General features: G+C 38.3%; 1 protein-coding gene across 1 annotated transcript in view; it reads left to right on the top strand.

The window, feature by feature from the left end:
- Positions 1–22,810, top strand: part of c9h8orf34 (chromosome 9 C8orf34 homolog) — a 274,725-nt gene that overhangs the window by 79,430 nt on the left and 172,485 nt on the right. The window contains exons 6-7 of the mRNA XM_052023371.1: positions 6,475–6,632; positions 9,901–10,067. Coding sequence (XP_051879331.1) covers positions 6,475–6,632; positions 9,901–10,067 — 325 coding nt within the window. The remainder of the gene's footprint in view (positions 1–6,474; positions 6,633–9,900; positions 10,068–22,810) is intronic.

Raw genomic sequence — 22,810 nt, forward strand, 5'->3', positions numbered from 1 at the left:
GAGAAGTGCAAATGGAATTGAATGTTGTGCAATTGTTAATAAATATCCTCACTTCTGATGGAAGGAAGGTCATTGATGAAGCAGCTGAAAATGGATGAGAAGATGGTGTGGGGAAAATAAACTTGAGGCATACGTTCAGCCATAATCTTATTGAATAGTGGCACAGACTTAGAGGACTGGATGGCCCACTTCTGGTCCTTTCCTAGTGATTAGTAGGTAGAGTCACTTCAAGCTTGAACTGACTCCTTTTTCTGAAAGCTATTAAGTAGGTGATCTTTGTGTGATTGTTCTAATCATTCAAAACAGAAAACCGTAACTAATTTCATCCGTATATTTCAGTAATTAATCTATTGGTCCAGAACTCATGGTCAATGCTGAGCCACCCACAAGGCTGGCTTCTAGATAAACTCAACTTTCCTGGAGCTGCAACTTGTGGTGGATCCCTCAACTTTTGTGTTATAATGGTGGAGGTTGCTGTGGTGGGCAGGCTCAAACAACCCTCACCCACAGAACAGGTCTAAAAAATGTCAAAGCTGAGCTGCTGCCCTGACACAGCAGGACTGCCAAACTCTGAGTGCATCTGGCATCCATCCAAAAAATGTTAAAATCCATTACAGACCATTAAACTAACAAAAACTTACAGATTTTAAACATTAAATAATTCCCAAACACCCAAGCAATTAAAAAAAACTCAAAAATTGCTAATCTTTTGCTAAATTTCTTTACAACAATATACCTCTAGTTAAATTCCTCGGTCAGGTCCTTTATGGTGAATCTACAGCAAAGATGGACCAAGTGCTGGTAAAAGGGATTGGTGCAGATAGGTACTTGATAGTCAGCATGAGCATGGTGGGCTGAACAGTCTATTTGTTTGCTGTGTGATTCTGTGACTCTGACTATAATGCTGATTTACCTGGTCAGAGAAAGGAAAATGTGTTCTGTCCAGTGATATGTATTCATAGCATCCAAATGGTTTGATTGGATAAGGTTAGGTGTATGGTTGATATTCCTGACAAACTTGTATTTAAATGGAAGACTCTGCAATGAAATTACACTTCTTCTCAAATGTAATATGGCTATAATCAATGGGCCAAATGATATCCTGTGTGACTGTGATCATGACGCACTGTACATTTTCATCGGTGTGCTTATAGCCTTACTAAGCATACATGACCACGTACCACTTTCCTCTGATGCTTCTACCTTATTGCCCAACTGACTAAGCCTCCTCCAACTTTACATTTATACTCCACACCTTGGTGTCATCATCTGAATATACAATACCAGTTTCCACACATGCAGTGACATATACTCACCACACCTCTCCTGATTCCTCATCTGCCTCTGTATTGCTGGTCTGCGATCATTCCTAGATGAATCAAACTTTCTTCCAGTTAAGCAATGAGAGGAACAAAGCCATTGTCCTCGGCCCCACCACAATTTTTCCTAGTTATCAATTCCATTTTCCTTCCAGGCTGCTGTCTTGGACAGGAATGGACTGTTTGCAGCCTCAGCATCTAATATGAGCTTGAGCTGAGGTCTACCCTGGACTAATGTGGTTGCTTGCAAATACAACTGTAACGGTTCCTGTCTCTGCACTTGCCTCAGCCCATTGACTGCTGATATCCTTTATTGCCTCCACTCTCAACCAACCCAATGCTCCCATCTTTCTGCCTTCCCATCCTCCACCTTCATACTTTCGACCTTATCCAAAATGCTGCTGCTTATCTTTTGTATAGAAATATTTCTTCCTTAGCTATTGCTCTTGTACCACATTAACTCCAGTCCATCAGTACCTTGATTTTAAAATTTTCATCCATGTTTTCAATTCCCTCCATGAGTTGCCCTTCCTTATTTCTGTAACCTCCTTGATCCCTATGAGAATGATATTTTCTGGCAATTCTGACTCCAATGAATTCTCCACTACCTTTGTCCCACTATTCCATAAACTATATTATTTCCTTCTAAACATGTTCTTCTCTCCACTTTTTAAAAGTCCTCTAATGGCCTGTTCATAGGACTGTACTTAGCTCCTATTTCTTCTTTTGGGTCTGTGTCAGTTTTTGTCTGATTTACATTGTTGTGATGTGCATTAGGACATTTTACCAGTTAAGTATAAAGTATAAATGCAAGGTGCTGTAGTGTTGTTACGCATGAAGTCAGTTCAGTTTTATAATGGAGTTATACTTATTCATATCTTTAGAAGCTGAATAAGGAAGAATATGAAGGGAAGAATTCATGAAATTTTGAATTGTGATCTCTAAGCTAAATTCTGAAATACAAAATAAAAAATAATTAGCTTCTACTAAGGATCATTTTGACTTCCTGATGCATCTATTTTCAATGGAGAATACTCACCGCAATATATAACTTTGTGATTGGATAAATCCAGGTGAAAGTCCTGTTGATGGTATAACCTTAACTATGGGTATAACAGTTACATATTACATAAAGTGGGTTAACTTTCACAAATTGATCAAGTTTAGAGTGTAGGAAGTAAGTACTAATTTCAATGACCTTGTTGAAGAATTATTTTAATGTTTATCTTAAACCAGATGATTGGAGTGTGTCAATGTATTTTCAGTAAATTATCATTGTATTATACGCAGTGTAATTTTCATACATTTATGCAGTGCATGTGCTTTATTTTCTTCTGAATATGATTGCTTGTTTTAGCTTTAGAACAACTCCTCCTCACCAATTTGCCACATTGCTAAATCTGCACTCAGGCTCCATGGATCTAATGATTAAATTAATTATATGGCTCAGGTCAGGATACAATAATAACTTAATATACTGCAAAGGATTGCTTGTGTCAATTCTTAAGCATACCATGAATGTTATCTCATATATAAATTATTGCTTCGTGAGGAAGTTCTTTTTGATTATTGATTGCTTTTTTTATGCTCATAGTGCCCGATGGTATTCGACTCATCACCATAGGCAGGAGCTTTGACCAATAAAAGAAATGAGTTTGAACTTTAATTGTTGTCTTAAATTACAAGAAGATGTTTAGTATCAACCGTCTATACAAAGTACTGTTAGAATTTGAAGGACATTTTTTACCCCAAAGACAGCAAATTGCAGAATTTAGATCTCTAATTCAAATAAAACAGCAATGTGTTCAGCTGGATCCCCTTCCCTTGCACTTTACAGTGGCTATTTTTGCACCCTTAAACATATTCCCTTGCTTTTGTGAATAGCTACATGAGGCAGTAATTAGCTGAGCAAATAATCATTGCAACAGAGGGATATGAAATATGCAGTCTCTAGACTAGTTTCATTCAGGCATTTTGCTACTTGCCTCTGATTTGTCAGAAAATTCCTGGACAATACTTTTAATGCTCCAGGTTGGAAGAGGTCAAGTAGGAACTTGAAGGGGCTAGGTCTCAAGGTTGAAGATGGGGTTGAGTGTAGTGTTTGGGTGGTTAAGTGACTATCACTTGCATGGCTTGAGGGACTGGGATCAGGAAAATAACAACTAACCTCCAGATCAGGGTGGCACAGTGGTACAGCTTGTACGGCTGCAGTCTCACAGCTTCAGTGGCCTGGGTTCAATCCTGACCTCCGGTGCTGTTTAAATGAAGTTTGCATGTTCTTCAGTAACTATGTGGGTTTTCTCTTGGTGCTCCAGTTGCCTCCCTGGTGTGAGGTAGAATCTGAGGGGAGTTGATAAGAATAAAAGTAGGAAGTAGGAATTTGGAGATGACTTGAGTAGATTGAGGGGTGGAATAACAGGTGCTGCAGATGGTTCAGCAACCGAGGGGTCATAGAAAGACTGATGTGGGGAAAGTTATTTAAATGCAATTCTCACAGAGTCTTTGAAATGGGATTTGTTTATCTCAGCCCATAAATGAATGGGATGAGCACATCCCGCAAAGTTGTTAATAAAATCAGCAGCAATAATAAAGGCTAATAAGAGATTCTTGTGGAAAGGTTTGCTTTTCTGAGGTTGTTTTTAAGTCAAAGTGTAGGAATTGAGTACAAAAATGGTTTATTCTGTATCACGAAGGCTATGCCAAGTCTTAGAGTATCTGCATTTTCTGGTCAATACCTGGATGGTTCTACCATCTTTAAAATGCCACAAAAATGCTTCTTTTGTAGTTTAGTTGATAGCAGGTTTTGTGTGTTTCTGGGTGTTTTTTTTTACAACATGCAGCATAATAATGTTAATGCTTAATACAATTTTTAAAAATTAGTTGAAGAAATGGAAATTAGTTTTAACTTTTAAACTTGCCTCATTTGAAATTTATTTGGTCAACATAGTGAATACCAAAGACTGGTTGGTTAGACCTATTAAAACTTTCCCTAGAAGGTGGATGAAGAAGCGTCATTAACTCAGGACGTTACAGACGTCTTGACATTTGATATATGCATGCTGATTCATTTCTATCAAAGACACTGAGTTAACACGTGCATAATTATCACTGATATCCTGGCTTAATGACAGAAATCCGAGCATTTTCAATTTTCCTGCTGTGGAGTTCAGTTATGCCTTTATTCAAGCATGGTGAACATCAGAATTATTTTAATTAAGGTAGGAGAATAAAAACAAATGTTTAATATTTATTATTTGTTTTTATTCTTGTAGGATTGCAGCATTCAGCCCAGAATGAAAATATAAACAGATGTGTTAAGTTGAATTAAATGAGTGGGCAAAACCCTCAACATTTAAGAAGCATCTAGACAAGTATCTGACTTGTCAAGGTATAGAAGGCTACAGACCTAATCTGGGTAAATGGAATTACTACAGATAAGTACAACAGGCAGTAAGGAGATGGAGGGCCAAAGGGCCTGTTTCTGTGCTGTCTGACTCTATAACATTCCTTGAATTAGAAGACTAAGGGATGATCAAACTGAGAGGTTTGAAAAGTTTTAAATTTCTGAGCACTTCAACCAATATCCCTTTAAGTGTGTTTTACCGCAGTGCTTTATACTTTTGAAGCAAACAAAAGTACACAAGTTAGATCCCAATGCAAACCCGGCTTTCTTCAAATGCTCACACACAGTTAATCATAAAATACTAATTTAACTATCTGTCCCAAGTCCCAACACTACCTGTTACGCTTAGGTGCTCACAGGTGTCTTCACTGGGCTCCCGGAGTCCAGGGTTCTCTGCTCTTCATGAAGGATGGTCTCCTGTCTCAGTGCCATATGCATTGGAGCTCTTAAAGTAGGCCTTCGCTGGCTGTGTCCTTGCTGGCTGCTGTCAAAGGTTCTGTACTGTTGATCACCAGGCAGAGTTATCGCTGCTCTGGCTTGCTGATGGAGGTTAGTTATACCTCTGCTGTGGCCTTCCAGAAATTTGAGCAATTGGATTGGAAGGTTGGAGGGCCACTGCTAATTTTGAGTCTGTTTCTCTATTGTTTCTCTTTTCCTAGACTGATACTTATGTTGAATATTCAGTCAGTGATTAATGAGCCTGCATGTGGTCAGTAAAACATATTTTGGGCATAGTATCACTCAATGTCTGGCCTAGCTAGCTTTGTAGATTTGCATCTTCCACTAGTCCAAGGACAGCTTGGCCAACCCTCCCATGCTACCCAGCTCCCTGTTCTGAGGATCTGGTTATACACAGTCTTCTGGATTCAAGTCATAAAGCACTTCTTCCCATAACGGCTGGAACTCTGCTCAACAGTTTTTTTTATATGTTGAAAATTTCTTATACACTCAACAATGAATTCAACATTTCCAATTTATGTTGATTTTTTTTGTTAGGCCAAAGTATTACAGAATATGGAAACAAAGTGGATAAAAGAGTTCAGATATTCTAATTGAATAAAAGGATAGGTTTGCGAAGTTATTGGCCTATTCATTGCTGAATCCCTAATACCTGTTGGAGTCCTAGGTAAATCACACAATATAATTTCCCAGTGGACATAGAGCTGGTGTTGTGGCGCTGACCAGCAATGATAAGCTGTAAACAGATGGTAATAGAAAGAGGACATTTTACATTAATTCTGCTGTTGTTGCTAATAGATAAGAGTGGAAAAGCAATTTCTTTTAATTTTTCCCAGCTCTAGGATTTCCATAAGACACCCTTTGGGTAACATGAATCAAGGGGGTGAATGTGTTTTAAAGTGAGCAGCAATGATCAGATGAAAGCACATGTCAACTTTTCTTTCATTATCACTGTAATATTTGAAGATAGCCTATTTGCAATTGCCTACACTAACAGAACTTCCAAGACTTAATTCTTTTCTCATAAGCTTGCTATGAGGTTTAGCTGCTCCATTGGCAATCTTTTGTTGCCGAGAGTGTTCGAGGTACTTGCTGATGCAGGGACTGTTGTTGTTAAGAACAACAACAACATTTATAAAACAAGACAGAGAAGTGAAATAGTCTTGACAGGAATTTGCTGTCTCTATTGGCATTTAAAGCAGCATATCCAACCAGGTTCATCTCTCTGTTTTTAAATCTGACTACTTTTCTGTTCAATGATCATGAACTCTTTTTTTTGTGTTTTTGTTTAAGGATCTACGGGCTCATAATTCATCCCTTGTCAGACCCCGAGTGGTTGGAGAATGGGTTGGTCGTGAGGAAACTGATGCTGATCCTTTAGCTGCAGAGATGCTACAGCCTCCTGTACCTAGAATTAAGGATGAAACTGAACAGGCCCACAGCCCTGGAAGGTAAACACCAGGAGAGTTATGAGCAAGGGTGTTGGTGCCTGGTGGTACTTTTTGCTATCTTTCTTGTTAAATCTTTGAACTGCCTGTATTGTATTATTCTAATGACAATAAACATCATGAATGTCATTAGCAGCTCTGTATAATTTATTAGCTAAATTCTTTTTAGACAGAATCCTATATCTTTGCTATGATTTACCCAAGGTAAATGCTTTAAAGTGCAATGAGCACCCTATGCCCTTTGAGGGAAGTGTATGGTGAGTACTTCATACTTCTATGTTACACTGATTTATCTTGTTCCATTGGCTGTTATTGGTCATCCTATGCCTTAACTCATCTTGTATTATCAGTTATATGGTTTTAGACTGTCCCATTCGCTCCAGCACAAATAACTATTATCATACCTTCACCTGCCGTAAATTTATCTGAAAATTTCCCACGGTTCAAACTTCAATTTGTTTTTTTTAATCTATTTTCATTCATGATGTAAACATGTTTGGAACATCTTGGTTGGTTCATTACATAAAAATTGCTTGGCATTAGTGAGGTGATGTAAAATATTCATTGTGTAACTGATTGATCCTTGTATTTAATTTACAATTCAAAATTTAAATCATTTTCCATGGGTTTGTTACCTCCAGACCCGACCATTGCCAAGCTTTGTGACCACTTTGGTTCTATTCTCGGTAAACCAGATTATCCCAAAACTCAGATGTTCATGTCCTACCTTGTATTGAGCCCCATTCACTCATTATACTGCACCTTGCATACCTTATCAGCTCCCAGTTAAGCAACACGGTTATTTTAATATTTTCATCCTTGTTTTCACATCACTTCATTGTCTTGCCATCTGTGCTGCTTCAAGTCTGGACTGTTCTGAACACGGTGTTCTCTTCAGCAGGGTGGCTGTGCCAGGGCCTCAAGCTCTGGAATTTCATCCCTAACCTCTCTGTTTCACTACATCTTCTTCCTCTCATAAGATGCAGCTTAAAATCTGCTTCTCTAATGGAGGATTTGATCATCTCATCTCCTATCTTCTTCCTAGTTTGATGTCAATATTTTATGTTTGACAACACTTCTGTGAAGTGTTTTTCTATTTAAATGTGGTGCAAAAATGAAAGTTGTTGCTGTTAAAATACTATTAAGACAATCGCAAGCTTTTTGTGTTATTTCTATTTGTTACCCCCCCCCCAAATTAGACATTCAATGTAGTTTATAAAACTGAAACAAACCATCTTTTTTATACAGACCCCATGTTGCAATTTGTATTTCCTGAGAATAAAACTCATGATTTAAAAGCCTGTTGCAGAAACTGAAGGGTTGTTTTTAATGCAGAAAATTGGGTGGATTTGGGTTGTGCATTTGGGTTGTGCATAATATAAAAATGTTAAGAGTTTAAAAACTTGAAACCTGACCCAAACCGTCCACCTTCAATGTGAATGTGCGGCACTGTGACACTGCTGCTTCACAGCATTGGGGAGCTAGGTTTGACCTTGACCTCAGGTGCTGCCTGTGTAGAGTTTGCATGTCTTCTTCATGACCATGCAGGTTTCCAGAGGTGCTTCAGTTTCCTCCTAAATTTCAAAGACCATTGGTAGATTGATTAGTTATAAGAACATAAGAAATAGGAGCAGGAGTAGACCATCTGGTCTGTTGAGCTTGGTCGGCCATTGGCTGATCTGGCTGTGAACTCAGATCCACCTACCTGCCTTTTCTCCATAACCCTTAATTCCCCTACAATGCAACAAGCTATCTTGACTGTGTCTTAAATATATTTAATAAGGTAGCCTCTACTGCTCCCCTGGGCAGAGAATTCCACAAATTCACTACTGTCTGGGAAAAGCAGATTCTCCTCATCTCTGTCCTAAATCTATGATTGTAAATTACACTTTAGTGTAGGTATGTGGCAAGAGAATCAAACAGGAGTTGATGGGCATTTGAAAGATAGTTGCCACACTGCAGGGAAATATGAGGGAGGGGGATGGTTCTGATCGGACTGCTCTGCTGGGACCTGGCACAAACACATTGGGCCTAATGTGGATGCTGAATAGGGATAACTCCTGGTAGCAAGTTCTTTCTTCTGGTCCTCTTGTTTCTGCTGCTCTAGGATCTGCCTCATGGCTCTCAGGCTACAACTCTCCTTGCTTCTTTTCTTGTACTGCTTGCTGTGTTCTGTTTGAAAGATTGTGCAACGATATGGTAGAGAAAACAGCCCTTTTAAGCAGACTCAGTAGACTCCAGATGTTTGAGCAGCTAGTTGTGAAACTGCCCACTTGGATTCTGCCATGTCATGGAGTGACCCTTTAAATGGGCAGAAAAGCAACAAAGGGTGTAAACAGTTTAGTTGTACTGAGACTATTCCATAATAGTTGTGGTATGGAGCTTTCAGCTCCAGTTTATATTGTTACAGGAGGAAATGGGTGTTGTGTGAATATTGATACTATTAGCTGCACAAATGCCAGGAAAATCAGGAAAATGAATCCCGCACAAAAGTGCCTGGTCTAATTTTGCATTGCTGCAGTTTTCTCTGGTAATTATCACCAGCCCAGTGTACTCCAGGCAAAATCAAATTTTGTGTAGTTAATGGCTAAACTAACAGGGATTTTGTGGTTCATTTTCTAACCTGTAGATTTTTTGTGGGCTATAACTTAAAGAAAAATCTTCAGCCAATCTACAGGTAGAGTTCCTCTCTCCCAACTTAACATACCTATTTCCCTCTCCCTGTCTTCACTTCAGTTATATACCTGCATGCCATAGCAATGCCATAAATGGGCCACATATCATCCAAAAACATTAAAATACTTCTAAAGGTGAGAATTGGGTAGGGTTAGGTGCAGAGTTAAGCAATGGATGATAAAATAATGTCCTGCGCACTTGTTCAATATCTTATGCCATTAAGGTCTCCAGAATTTTGAAGTCTTCATCTCAAAATGTTCGCATTTTATGCTTATTAGTGCTGACTACATCCATGACTGGAAATTTTCCACAATCGGTTCTCACAAAAGGGCTTTCACCACCTTCAGCAAGTAGTAGTTATAAGCATGTAGTAGTGGGCTCAAATTTTGCTGAAAAGATTTTTTAAAAATAACATATTTGCTATTCAATACAAATATTGAGTCAATGTTAACATTTTTAAAGATAATGAAATTTGTTGTAGTTTCATCAAGTTACTAAACGTTTTTCATGGCTTTCATTTAATAGTTGATTTAGATTACATGTTGCAGGTATTTGCCATTCAAAACTGACACATTATTCTAAAATGCTCTTGCAGCACAAAATTGGAGCAGAAGAGTAAAGGCTTGAGACAACAGCAGCAACAGCATAAGAAGCTTTTAGCTGCAATGCTGTCCCAGGATTCCTTTGACTCTGTGCATAGTGCAGCACCATCTGTGGCTGAAGAAGACATAGAAGATGAGGATGATGCCATGGAATTACTGGGTAAGACATTCAGTGTTCTCTCGTTAATACAATCTAGGACACCATTCACAAGTGTAAAGCTGCAGATTTTATTTTGCATAATCAATTGTAAATAAGCACATATCAGATCCACAGGTTCTACCTTTGCACTGATTTACAAGAGGCTATCTTTAAACACAACATAACTCTGCGCAGCAAACCTTAATTCGAGTCTTTTCTATATAATTTCGCCTAAAATTATGTTTTGACTTATTAAAAAAAAATTGAATGTGCTGGAAGTATTATCAGAAGCCTTAAAGTTGTATCACTGTCTAGAAATGAGAAATATTTTGGATGGAGGTGTTTCATTAGAATGCTAACAGGAAGTGAGTAGAAATCTCTTAAAACTGGAGGAAAGCAAAGCAGAGAGGGGAAAGCAGGTCAAATTGACAAATGCAGCTGTTCTAATTGCAACATTGCCAACATTTGTGATTCACATGCATGCCTCATATATAGTTTTTTTTCAATGACAGCAATGTGAGGAATTTAAATGTAGCTTGCTGTATATTTAACTTCCCACATCAATCACAGTGCTAAAGGTACTTGTGCTAATAATAGGTGTTCTGTAATTCTGGGTTAATAGCAAGTCAACTTTTAAAGAGAGACACACTCTAATTTGAGAAAGATCTCCAATTTGGGCAGTTTGCTTTGGTTTTGTGCCAGGAGTTATTTTTATTGTTCTTTTTTGTCTGTTGGTTCTTTGAGATGTTTAAGCAAGAATTTAGTTGGAAATATTTGTAGTTAACGCAATTATAATTTTAAAAGTTGCGTACCCTCCTTTGTTTTTTGTGTTGTTTAAAGAATGAAGATGATGTAAGTGGGAAATAAAGCAGCCATATTGTGTGAAAAGCAAGGTGCCAGCAATACTAATTTAGAAGATGATATCCTATGTAGATAGAGATGCAGTAGATATGAAAGTTACATCAAAACCACATTGTAGGGTGTTACTGACAGATTTGTGGCATGCCCAGAAACTAACCTCTTGATGTTTTTAAGAATTTGGATACTTCCAAGTTGACACAAGGGGATTACTCTGATCTGTCAAAGTTGAATTTATTATCACATGCACAAGTACCTGTATGCATAGGTGCAACGAAAAGCTGACTTGCAGCAGCATTGCATCAGATTAGCAGCACGCGCAAGAAAAAAAACAAAGTTTTACAAGAAAGAACACAATTAGAACAAAAAAAACCAAAATCCATTGTAGTGCAAAGTCATCAAAGTGGTCATAGTGTTGCTATATTGAGGTAGTAATTTGGGTTGTGCAGGTTGATTCAAGAAGTGAATGATTGAAGGGAAGTAGCTGTTCTTGACCCTGGTGGTGTGGGGCTACAGGCTTCTGTACCTCCTGCCTGATGGAAGCTGTGAGAAGATGGTATTGCCCAGATGGTGGGGATCTTTTATGATATGATTTGAGGGAGGTGCCTGTGATGTATTGGGCTGAGTCCACTACTCTCTGAAGCTTCTTAGGTTCCTGTGCATTTGAATTGCTGTACCAGACCATGATGCAACCAGTCAGGATACTTTCCACAGTACATGTGTAGATGCTTATTGGAGTGTTCAGTGACATTCTGAATCTCGTTGACCTTCTAAGAAAGTACAAATGTTGGCGCACCTTCCTTGTGACACCAATCCTCACTGGTTGAGGTCTGCTAATGAGGAAGTTGAGGATCCAGTTGGAGAGGGAGGTACAGAGGCTCAGGTCTTGAAGCTTGATGATAAGTTTGGATGGGATGATTGTGTTGAACGCCAAGCTGTAGTCGATGAACAGCAGCCTGACGTATGTGTTCCTTTTGTCCAGATGGTCCAAAGCAGAGTGAAGAGCCAGAGAAATCACATCTGCTGCAGACCTGTTGTGGCTCTAGATGCTTTTTTTTAGAGAGGCAAACAATGTCATCATTTGACCTCAATGCAAGGGCCACAAAGTCCGAAAGGATGTGATATTCCAATCCTGAATGTGTAACTGTTTGGTAGTATCTTTCTAAGAGCTTTCATTGTCAGAGGCCACCTTTGCTCACTGCTTATTTTATTTGCAGCCTTGGCACATGTTAAACATTTCATTAAACTTTTGAACTGAGTGGACTCCACTGAATTCTAAACAATTGTAAAATACTCCTCAAAAATGTTAAGTCCATTCCTTAGCTTCATGATCCTTAAGGGACTGCTAAAAATAAATAACAGAACAGGCTCAAGGAGTTAAATAGTCTATACCAGTTCCATTGTTCCCCTTTGCTGCTTGTAGTCATTGGAAGTGATGCGAGGAAGTGAAGGGTGGAATGTCTCAACTGTGAATATTTTGTGAATTGTTTCCTTCATGCTGAACTCAGTGCTGATGTACAAAAGATGAAACCTACTCCAATGAGCTGTTCACTGTACCACTCCATTGCTGTAAGATATACTTATGTGAATGATTCTCCCCTAATCATTTTAAAGTGGTCCCCTAAATTGTTCAGGTGAGATTATGCAACAAATCTTGCATCTGGTTGGACCACCTGTCAATTCTTCCCTTTGTAATTTCCATTGCATGTAAGTAATAAATTATATGTGTAAACAGTTTGGCCTGTTATGTCAACACCACACAATTGAAATTGAACATTTCCCAGAGCAAAAAATGATAATGACTATTTCCAAGTCTAAGTTCTATGTCCAATTTACAATGAAAACCGTCTGTATGAACTTTGTACAGTAATTACATCCTGCAACACTCACACTAGCAAGAGAATGCAATTAAAGAATCATGATCTATAAATTATAATATGATACAAATAATGAACTAAATAATCATTTCACAAACATGGAACTGCCATCCCAAACCACAGTAGCACTTGAGGCAATTGCTGCTTCACATCTTCCTTTACATGCTGCAAGGTGAACAAACAAAAATATAACATGTGGAACTGAGACCAGATTTGGGAAGTTGTTGGGCTGAAATTACAAAGTTTGTACTGACTGTTTTCATTGTGGGTCCAGATATAGAGATCTATAATGGAAAAAGTTAATAAAAATTCAAGATGTCATGTATTGAATATATTGTAGATAAGGTTATGTAAAAATGGCAAATACATCACTTTAGGTAGGTGAATGTTTGATTTTAACATTGTGGTGACACTATTCAATGTATGCCCTGTTTCTCTTCCTTATAAATAATTTCTACTGCTGTAGTTCCTTGTGGCAATATAAAAATTGAACTTTCTCTTGTTCTCAAAAATGCCTTGGATGTGAGGTCCTTAATTCCGAGTTTAGAACTCCAACATTTATACTAAGGTAGAAGTCCATATTTCAGTTATGGTGGGAAGTGTTGTGATTAAAGAGCCGCTTAGAGCTCAGAACTGTAGTAGATATAACAAGCTTTTATTCAATCAGTCTCAGTGCAAGCATTCATGCAGGGGAGATCAGGTGGAGGAGTTTCCCTGAGAATCAAAACACATTGAGTTTTATAGCTTTTGGATACACTGATAATGCATGCAGATGATTGACAGCCCATCAGATGTGGCCATGATTAATTTTTAATGGTCGGGTAGCTATTTAGGCCCCATGGCTAATTTTGAGATAAAAGTCCCTCCTTTGCTACTTATGTTTCATTGATGTCAAATACTTTAATTCTAAACACATAGTAGCTCTGATGCCTTGTCCATTCATACCTTGTCTGCTTCCTATAAATGGCTGTTCTCATCTATATTATACATTCCATACTTCACTATGAGATCTTGATCTATGAGTTCTCTCTTCTCCTGATCTCATCACTGTGCTGTGGCTTGGAGGTTTGATGTTCTTAATTATTCACAAGTATTTTTTATTAACCTTTAAAAATGTTTAATAGTTTCAAATTTATGTACATAATTTTAATAGTTTTTAAATACCTGAATAACCTCATAGAGATTTAAAGCTGGTTAAAGCTGGACTTTTACAGCTGGTAAAGCTGGGCCATGGTTGTCAAAGCTTTCAGGGCAGGGTTTTTGTGTACCATTGGAAGCCTTGCCACTGTCTAGATAATGGTGCTGGAGTCCTATGTGCTTAAGGTAAGCAAGATTGAATCTCCGTGTTGAAAGGGAACAAGTACTGGCATGGATGGATTGTGATTGGTGATTCTAGACAGATAGTAGAGGCTGGCAAGATCAAACCCAATATGATATCAAGCCCAAAGCAACAGGTACAATATTAACTCAAGGAAATATAATTATAGTGGCCATGTTGAGATTCGCTATGGGAAGAACATATGTAGTAAAATAGGGGCAATGTGTTACTTTATCATCTCGTATGCACCCTCGTAACTGAAGCAGATTATTGCAGAATAACCCTATTGTTCTGATAGTGATGGTGTGGAATGACCATAATAAGTACTTGCATAGGTTTCAGTTATTGTTTTTAATTTAAAAAACACATTTTCTGAGATCCTATCATTTATTCCCAGCTATTCTGTGCAGCAAGATATCAAAATAAAAGATGTTTTTCTTTAATTTGTGGGACTGCCTAGGAAGGGGAAGAAATTAAGAGCTTAAATATCCCATTCTGTTTTTGTTGAATTGGCTTAAATATACAAATGAATGAATGATGCTTTGAAGTGTGAAGGTCAATGATGTTAACGTACTCTACCACTCTTTATATCTACTCTTCAGTTATTGTTGAAGAATGTTCCTCTACAGCCTTTTTATAAAAATGATTCCAACATTGTCTGATATTTTTGCTAAATTGTATTCTAGATGTAGTAGTATTTTAAATACCTGGTAAAAATGTATTTCATATGAAGGTGGATTGGATTTGGAAACTGGTTTAATCTGATTCTATTTGCTTTGATCTAAAAAGTGTTTCCTCCTATTTTGAAAGTTAGAAGATCAAAGCTTGCAATTCTTGCAAAGAGCATGTTTCATTTGGTATTGTTAAGAAAAGTTAGAGAAATTTCCAGCGGTAAATTGCATGATTAAGAACAGTTTGGTTATTTCAGTCTAAAACCAGACGAAGTAATTTCCAATGTTTTTCCCAGATACCTATTTTAAAGGACCTTTTCTGCTGAAGTGTATTTTTAATATTTCTATATAAATTGCTGCCTGTTATGGAATTGAATTGTATAATTACATTGAGGATTAATTGCTCTGTTTGTAAACTTGGTTTGAATATTTATTTATATTATTTTTGGTGATATAATTTTCCTGCAGCTTCATAGCGAGGGAAAATTTTAGAGGAATTTTTCACTACACTTTTGAAGCAGAAAAATAAGCTGCAGGTATATATTACACATCTTGACTGTTTTTTCCATTCATTTAACAGGTTGAAAATAGATGGTCTAATAGGCAAATTCTCTTTTACATGAATATTTCAATGTTTTTGATATAAAAGCTCTGTAACTGATGTGAAGCTCTGTTCTATATCACAATAACTCTATAAAGAATAGCATCAGGTTTTGCTGTTCGCAGTGAAGTCAATCTTGTATTGTGATGGCAACCTTATACTTTCATCATGAAGATATTTCCTTAATACATGTTATTGAAAACATTGCAGAATTACTGATTACCAAAAAAAAATTTAAAAAAATATAATTAGCTTACTTCTTCTATTTGGGCTGAGCCAGTTCTCTGTATCTGCTACTTTTTAAGATTTGACTTGAAAATTATGTCATGATCTCTTCATTTGAACCTCGCATCCCTAAGATCACGCACAACTCTGCATGTGTTTGGGATGTGAATGTTGAAACTTGGATTTTAAATTCTTCAAGAAGAATCAAATTAATTTTGGGTGAAAGTACAAATCCCCAAGCTCCAAAACTGCAAAGTACGAGGGTTATGGAGCTATTTCTTGGATATATTGTAACTGCTCTCTAATTGCTATCATGAGGTGCAGCACTGAGGGAATGCTGTGTCATCAGAAGTTTTCCCAATGGAATATTAAATGGAGGCGCCATATAAAGTAAGAGTTCTTCTGCTGGCTTGAATTATTTACTCAGTCAGTATCGCTTGAAATACCGATCATCTCATTGTTTATCTCATTATTGCTTTTGGGATCTTGCTTTCAGCAACTGAACTCTGCATTTCTTACAACAGGTAGCTGTGAAATGCTTCAGAACACCCTGTTAAAATGTAAGATCCTATATGTATCAAATATTTTCTGTTGGCCTAGAATTGATAGCAACATAAGCGATGCATACAACTGTGGGAGGTGTAAGTTCACCCAACAGCTGGAGAAGGTTCTGAAGCCTTATGTCAACAGGGATATTATTGGAGAAAATCCTAAGGGTTAGGATTTATGTACATTCGAAGGGCAGGGGCTGATCAGTGATAGTCAGATTCTACCTCACTAATTTGATTGAGTTTATTGAGGAGTGAACTGAGAAGATTGATGAAGGCAGAGTGGTAGATGTTGTCTGTATGGACTTCAGTTAGCCATTTGACAAGGTTCCGCATGGAAGGCTGGTCCAAAAGTTTAAAGCACATGGGATCCAAGGCAAGTGGGCTAATTGGATCCAAAATTGACTTGGAGATGGGAGGCAGAGGGTAGTGCTGGAAGGGTGCTGTTCTCATTGGAAGTCTGTGACCAGTGGTGCACAGCAGGGATTGGTGCTGGGACCCTTGTTGTTTGTGATGTATATTAATGACTTGGATGTGAATGGAGAAGGTAAGTTTTCAAATGACGTGAAAGTTGGTGGTGTTGTGGATAATGAGGGAAGTTGTCCAAGGAAAAAGCAGGATACAGATCAGATGGAAAGTTAGGCAGAGCATTGGCAAATGGAATTTAATCCTGACAAGTGCGAGGTGACGCATTTTGTGAAATCATATAGGAGTGGGACATATATGGTAAATGGTACAACACTAAAGAATGTTGATGAACAGAGACACCTATGGGTTTAAGTCCATATTTCCCTGGAAGTGACAACACAAGTAGATAGGGTGGTGAAGAAGGCATATGCCATGCTTGCTGTCATAGGTCAGGGCATAGGATATAAATTTGGGATGTTATGTTGAACTTTATGAAGCATCTGGTTGGAGTGCACTTGGAGTACTGTTCATTTCTGATTGCTACACTCTAGGAAGGATGCGGTTATGCAAGAGAGAGTGAATCTCCTCTGCACTAAGATGTTGCCTGGATTGGAGGACTTCGGTTGTAGGGAGAGATTGGATAGGTTGGGTTTGTCATGGAGGCTAAGGGATGACCTGTTGGAGGTATATAAAATTATTAGAGGTATGGATAGGGTAGATTGTCAGAATTTTTTTCCCATGGTAAAGGTATCAAAAACAAGAGGGCCTAAGTTAAAGGTGAGAGGAAGGAGATTTAAGGGTAAAGTTTCTTTACACAGTGTGGTTGATATTTGGAACTCTCTGCCAGAGGAGGTGGTGGAATCAGATACAATCACTGTGTTTAAGAGTATTTAGACAGGCACTTAAATAGGCAAGGTACAGAAGGATATAAACCTAATGTGGACAAATGGGATTAGTGTAGAAGGGCAAAAAGTTTGGTATGGACACGGTGAGCCGAAGGGCCTGTTTCTGTGCTGTACGACTTTGTGACTGTATAACTCTATAATGAGCAGTAAAGGTTTGGTAATGTCTGCCTGGTGCAGATGAGCTAAGCACTTGACCTGACTTCAAGCAAAACATTGCTCTGGATTTTACTTGCCTTTGTGATCATAAGAAAGCTTCCATCTCTGGCTCTCCCATAGATCAGTGTGTCTGTAGCTTCCATGGTTGTGTATTACAATGCTAGCACATCTGACCTCTTGTTCCACCACTGGACTTGCCACTGAGTTCGAGGCAGTTTTAATTGTTCTGGGCTGAAGAGACACATACACTTTTTATCTGACCTCTCCACTTTACGCCAATAACGTGTGGCTTGTCCAATACCGGTTCATTCATTTGAATGGGGTTGTATTGAAGGGTCAGTCAAGATTGAGGATTTTATTTCCTTTTCTTCATTTCACTCTGTTAATATTTTTAACATATTTTAATTTAAAGTTATCCTTAATTATTTATTTTCTACTTTTTTTTAAGATAATTAAATGTGTTCCAACTGTTTCAAAAGTTGATAAGATCTTTGACAGCATGAGCTGTTATTTGAGTTGCCTGGGGCAGGGCCTCGAGATGCACCTCCTGATGTTTAGTCACTTCCCTGACTGTTCTGCTTCCAGGGACAGCTGCAACAACAAGGCCTCCAGGACATTGGGACCCATGCAGTAACAAAGGCTGAGCATGTTTGTAGGATTGGTGCAGATGGTGGGGCATCTCAAATATAGTTTAGGCCAACAGCAGCTATAGTTTGGGTAGAAATATTTGTGTTTGTTGGTAGAACTATTGTTACCTCTTGAAGCAGTTCTGGTACAACTTGAATCAGCAGTAGCTCCTTAATTCAGCTTTTCACACCAAAGTAGTAACTTGAAGGGTTATTTCTTCCATTAATCAATAAAGTTGTAACATGAAAGAGCTGAATTTAAACCAGGATTATTGCATGGACCAGCTGAAATTGAGTTTTAAATGAGATTGCGAATGAGCTTGTCATAGAAAACCCAATATTCAGAAGAAAGTTTGATTACTGGTGAATGACTGGCTTCAAAGATTTTATGTAATCACTTTACAATTTTTCATCAAATGTTCCTGTAACATATATGTCATATCTAATAAAGGTTGATACCACTCTAAGAATTCTATTTTGTGACCAACTGAACTGTGTTCTTGCAAAATTGCTTTATATAGATTTTGCCAGAAGTCTGTTTGTCTCTGCAGAAAGCCACAGTAAGAAATTGCTGTCCCTGACATACTAGCTTCTTTCATTTATTGATTAAGCTTCCCATTGTTTGAATTGCTGACTATTTTCCCAACCATCTCAGAGGGAGATATTGAGGTAGTTACTAGCACGAATCACCATTCATGTTCATCAGAGGTTTGTTCAGCTTTAGTTTATTGATAGGTTAATCACTACCTATCACTTTACAATTCTGTTGAGGCTCAGCAGAGCCGAGACTAATCTTTGTGCTTGCACTGGATAAATTGCATCAGACTGTAGGATCTTTACAGCTCAGTAATGGCAAATGTATGAAGCTCACAGCTGAATACAGCCCTTCTGATGGTGAAAAGTAACACCTCGACCTTCACTATGAACAGTGAGATTGGACAGCCTCACTTGTTAAGCAAGGCTCATTTGAACGTCATGAAGACTAATTTTTCATAGTCCAGAATTTAAGGGAGTAGGTTAGAAATTAGATGGTATGCAGCAGAGATTCACACTTGACCCTTTCATACATACAACAAGTGCTCATTCCTGAACATTTTTTCCCCCTCCTTCAAAAATATCTGTGCCCTCACCCCCTCTACCACCAAACCTTTGTCCGTCTTTTCCAGTAATCCTGTGTTTGAATCCCTACCATCGGAATTCTGCATCTCCATAGTACCGAAAATGGATAATTTATTCTTCATCCTTCCTAGCTTGAAGCATTGATCTGGTAACCCACTCCATGTTCCTTCACCATCTTCGTGCTGGTGGGACCACACTTGCCTCTTTTCATACTCGTCCAGTTGTAGCCAGAAATCACCTACATTTTATCCCCCTCCCTCAGCTCTGGTGTCCCCCAAGGATCTACCCTTGGTCTCCTCCTAATTCTCATCTACATTAGTGATATTAAGAGAACATTAGGGTTATTTTTCACTGACAACTCCAGGCATCATCCCTCTATGTCATCTGACAGCTGATTGATATCCAGTACTAGCAGAAATTGCTACATTTACATATTCAGAATCCTTAAGACATTGTTTTGCCACAAACTCTACTTCATTGGTGCAAACCCCATCCATTTTCTTAGAGTGGCACAGTAGTGCTGTTGCCTCACAGCTCCCGTGATCGTGGTTCTATCCTGACTGTGTGTGTGCAGTTTGCACATTCTGTGACCACATGGGTTCACTGCTTGCTCCAGTTTCTTCACACATCCTAAAGGTAGCAGGTTGGTAGATTAATTGGCTGCTGTAAGATCCCTGTAGGGAGTAGCTGAGTGGTAGAATCTGGATGGGAATATGGGGAGAATAAAATTCTTCCCACATCCATCCTTGACCAGATCTCTCAGTATCTTGCACCTACATTACCATCTTATTTACACTGAAAGAATTATCTGTGCTCTTGCAGTGGGTATGATATTAAAAGATAAGGCACCTGTTGCATAACTATTTTCTTCTATCCAGTGCCTGGCCAGATTGCCCGTCTTGGCATCAAAAAGTTAAAGGCAAACTTGGAAAGTCTGCTGTGAGGAGTATACAAAAGCATCTTCAAAATGATAGATTACGTGAGTGAGCATGAAAATGGCAATGATAAATGGTATATTGCTTGGGGAAATAGGAGTTCATTCACTTTGGTGGGAAGATTATTTGAAATGGTGAGAAATTATTAAATGTAATTTTTTTCAGGGAGATTTAGTGGGCTGGTATATATAAAAACAAACATAGGAAGTTAGCATAAGAGTACTGCAGGCCATTAATAAGACAAAAGGCCAGAGTTGTTGCTTGACTTGCTGAGTGTTTTCTGCATTTTATTATTTTTTAAAAGCATATGGATATAGCCTTGATTTTCAAGAGTATTTGAGTAAAAAATAAGGAATTCAATGTATAGAAACTTGATGAGAACTGCCCTGGATTTTTTTATGAAGTGTTTGGTTTCCATACCTAAGGAAGGATTAATTTGCCTTAGATGGGTACTTTCCAAAGTTTAATGGAATGAAAAGTGATCTCATTGAAACATAAAATACTGAGAGAGGCTGTTTTCCTGGCTGAAGAGATGAGAACAACCAGGGGGAAATCTCAGGATAAGAAATTATTTAGGACAAAGATAAGAAATTAATCAGAAGTTTATGAAACTTTGATATTCAATAGATCAGAGGGTTTTATATACTCAGATAATGAATGATTGAATTTTGAACTTCAGTGGAATCGAAGGATGGAGACAATAATGGGGATGAGATCAAACCATGATATTAAATGGTAGAACTAACTCGGGAGGCTGTAAGGTCTGTTCTTGTACCCATTTCTTATTTTAAAAGGGCAAGTCACAACAGTGACATTGTGGTGAAGAGATGAACTGAAAGGAGTTTGCAGACATGTGTTTGATGGTGAGGAGGAAAGCTTTAGATTGAGGGAAGATATAGGTGTTATGTTGTGCAGAATTCAAAGCAATATTAGAGACATGTTACTGATAAATGGTAGATGGTTTACTTAGCTTTAATCAAACTCTTAATTGCAAAGACAGTTAAATCCAAGCACTCTCAGCACACACAGTATACCGCCCATCGAGACCCAAGCTGATCAATCTCAGTCAGGAAAAAATGGCTTTCCTTTATTCTCTGATCCAAGGTTCTTCGTTGATGAGTGTTGGTGCAAGGTTCTTACTGCAATCCCAGGTTCATGTTGTTCCAGGGTTCAATCCGGTTTCCTGGACCCATCTCCCTCCTATTTCTTCCATTCTCCTCTGATGAGATAGTACCACATTGATATTCCACCCATTTCCTCCTGCTTTGTCCCCTTGCAGACTATTGGTTGTTACATTACTACCACTATTTTCCACTTCAATTGTGTAGCATCCTAGTTATTGGTAATGAGGAGCAGGGGACAGAGAGGCATGAAACTGATTACTCCTGACAGTTTTCCCACATGAATCTCATGACCAAATCTCATTACGTTTCACTGTGTTAACATCAGCCTCTACTTATTTCTTATTACCATAGCAACAACTAGCTACCTACTGTTGAGGCCTTGGATACACTGAAAGATGTTTCAGAGTGGATCCATTGTTTTTTTTTATTGCACTACAACCAGAAGGCAGCTGTCTTGTTGTTTTTAATTTATTAGGCCTCTGAGATCTTGAGTCCCAGCAAAGCAAGGCAACTCCCCAATGAGAAAAACAAGAATGAGAGAATGTTACTTTACAATGTTGTTCCTTTATCTCAAGAAGCTCTAGCTTCAGTCTCCAGTTACGTCTATTTCACAGATTAATTGCTGTCGATGGCTTCTTAAAACAGTTCCTGATCCATAATTCTGTGATCAGTCAATTAATACATGGAGATTTACTCTTTCAATTAAGTTGTTATCAATCTCCTTATATTTTTTTTAACATTTTCTCAGAACTTCTCAGACCATTAACCATGCTTGTACGTGTCAAGCTCCAAATATTTCTTCAGACTGAAAACACTGCCCATTCTTCTGTAAAGGGATAGTTATTTTTAAGCCTCTGACTACCAAGTTATAATTAGTTGGCAGGAAAGTTGCAAATGGAATTTAACCAGAGAAGTGTGTGGAGAAGTAGAGGGATTCTGGTGTGTACGCCTATTGATCTTTAAAGGTTAGCGAGGCAGATCAATAAGGTTGCTATGGGACTTCTTGTATTTTCTCATGACATTAAAGGAGGCCATTCAGATAATCAGGGCAATTCCATCAACCTCACCATGCCCATCAACCTTCTCCTAACATCCACTTACACTCAGGGCAATTTACAGTATACAGTTAACCTACCAATCAGCACACCTTTAAGATGTAGTAGGAAACCAGAGCACACAGGGCAAACCCATGTAGTCACAGGGAGAACATGGAAACTCCACACAGACGGCACCCGGGTCACTAGAACTGTGAGGCGGGAGCACTACCTGTTCATCACAGTGTTCCTCTATTAGCTGAAGCATAGAATATAAGAACATGGAGGTTATGCTAGAACTGTTAGATCACAGCTCAAGTACAGCTCCTCCCCAGCTTACGAATGCCCGACTTATGCAT

Source organism: Pristis pectinata, chromosome 9, assembly GCF_009764475.1.
Source record: "Pristis pectinata isolate sPriPec2 chromosome 9, sPriPec2.1.pri, whole genome shotgun sequence".
Taxonomy (NCBI): Eukaryota; Metazoa; Chordata; class Chondrichthyes; order Rhinopristiformes; family Pristidae; genus Pristis; species Pristis pectinata.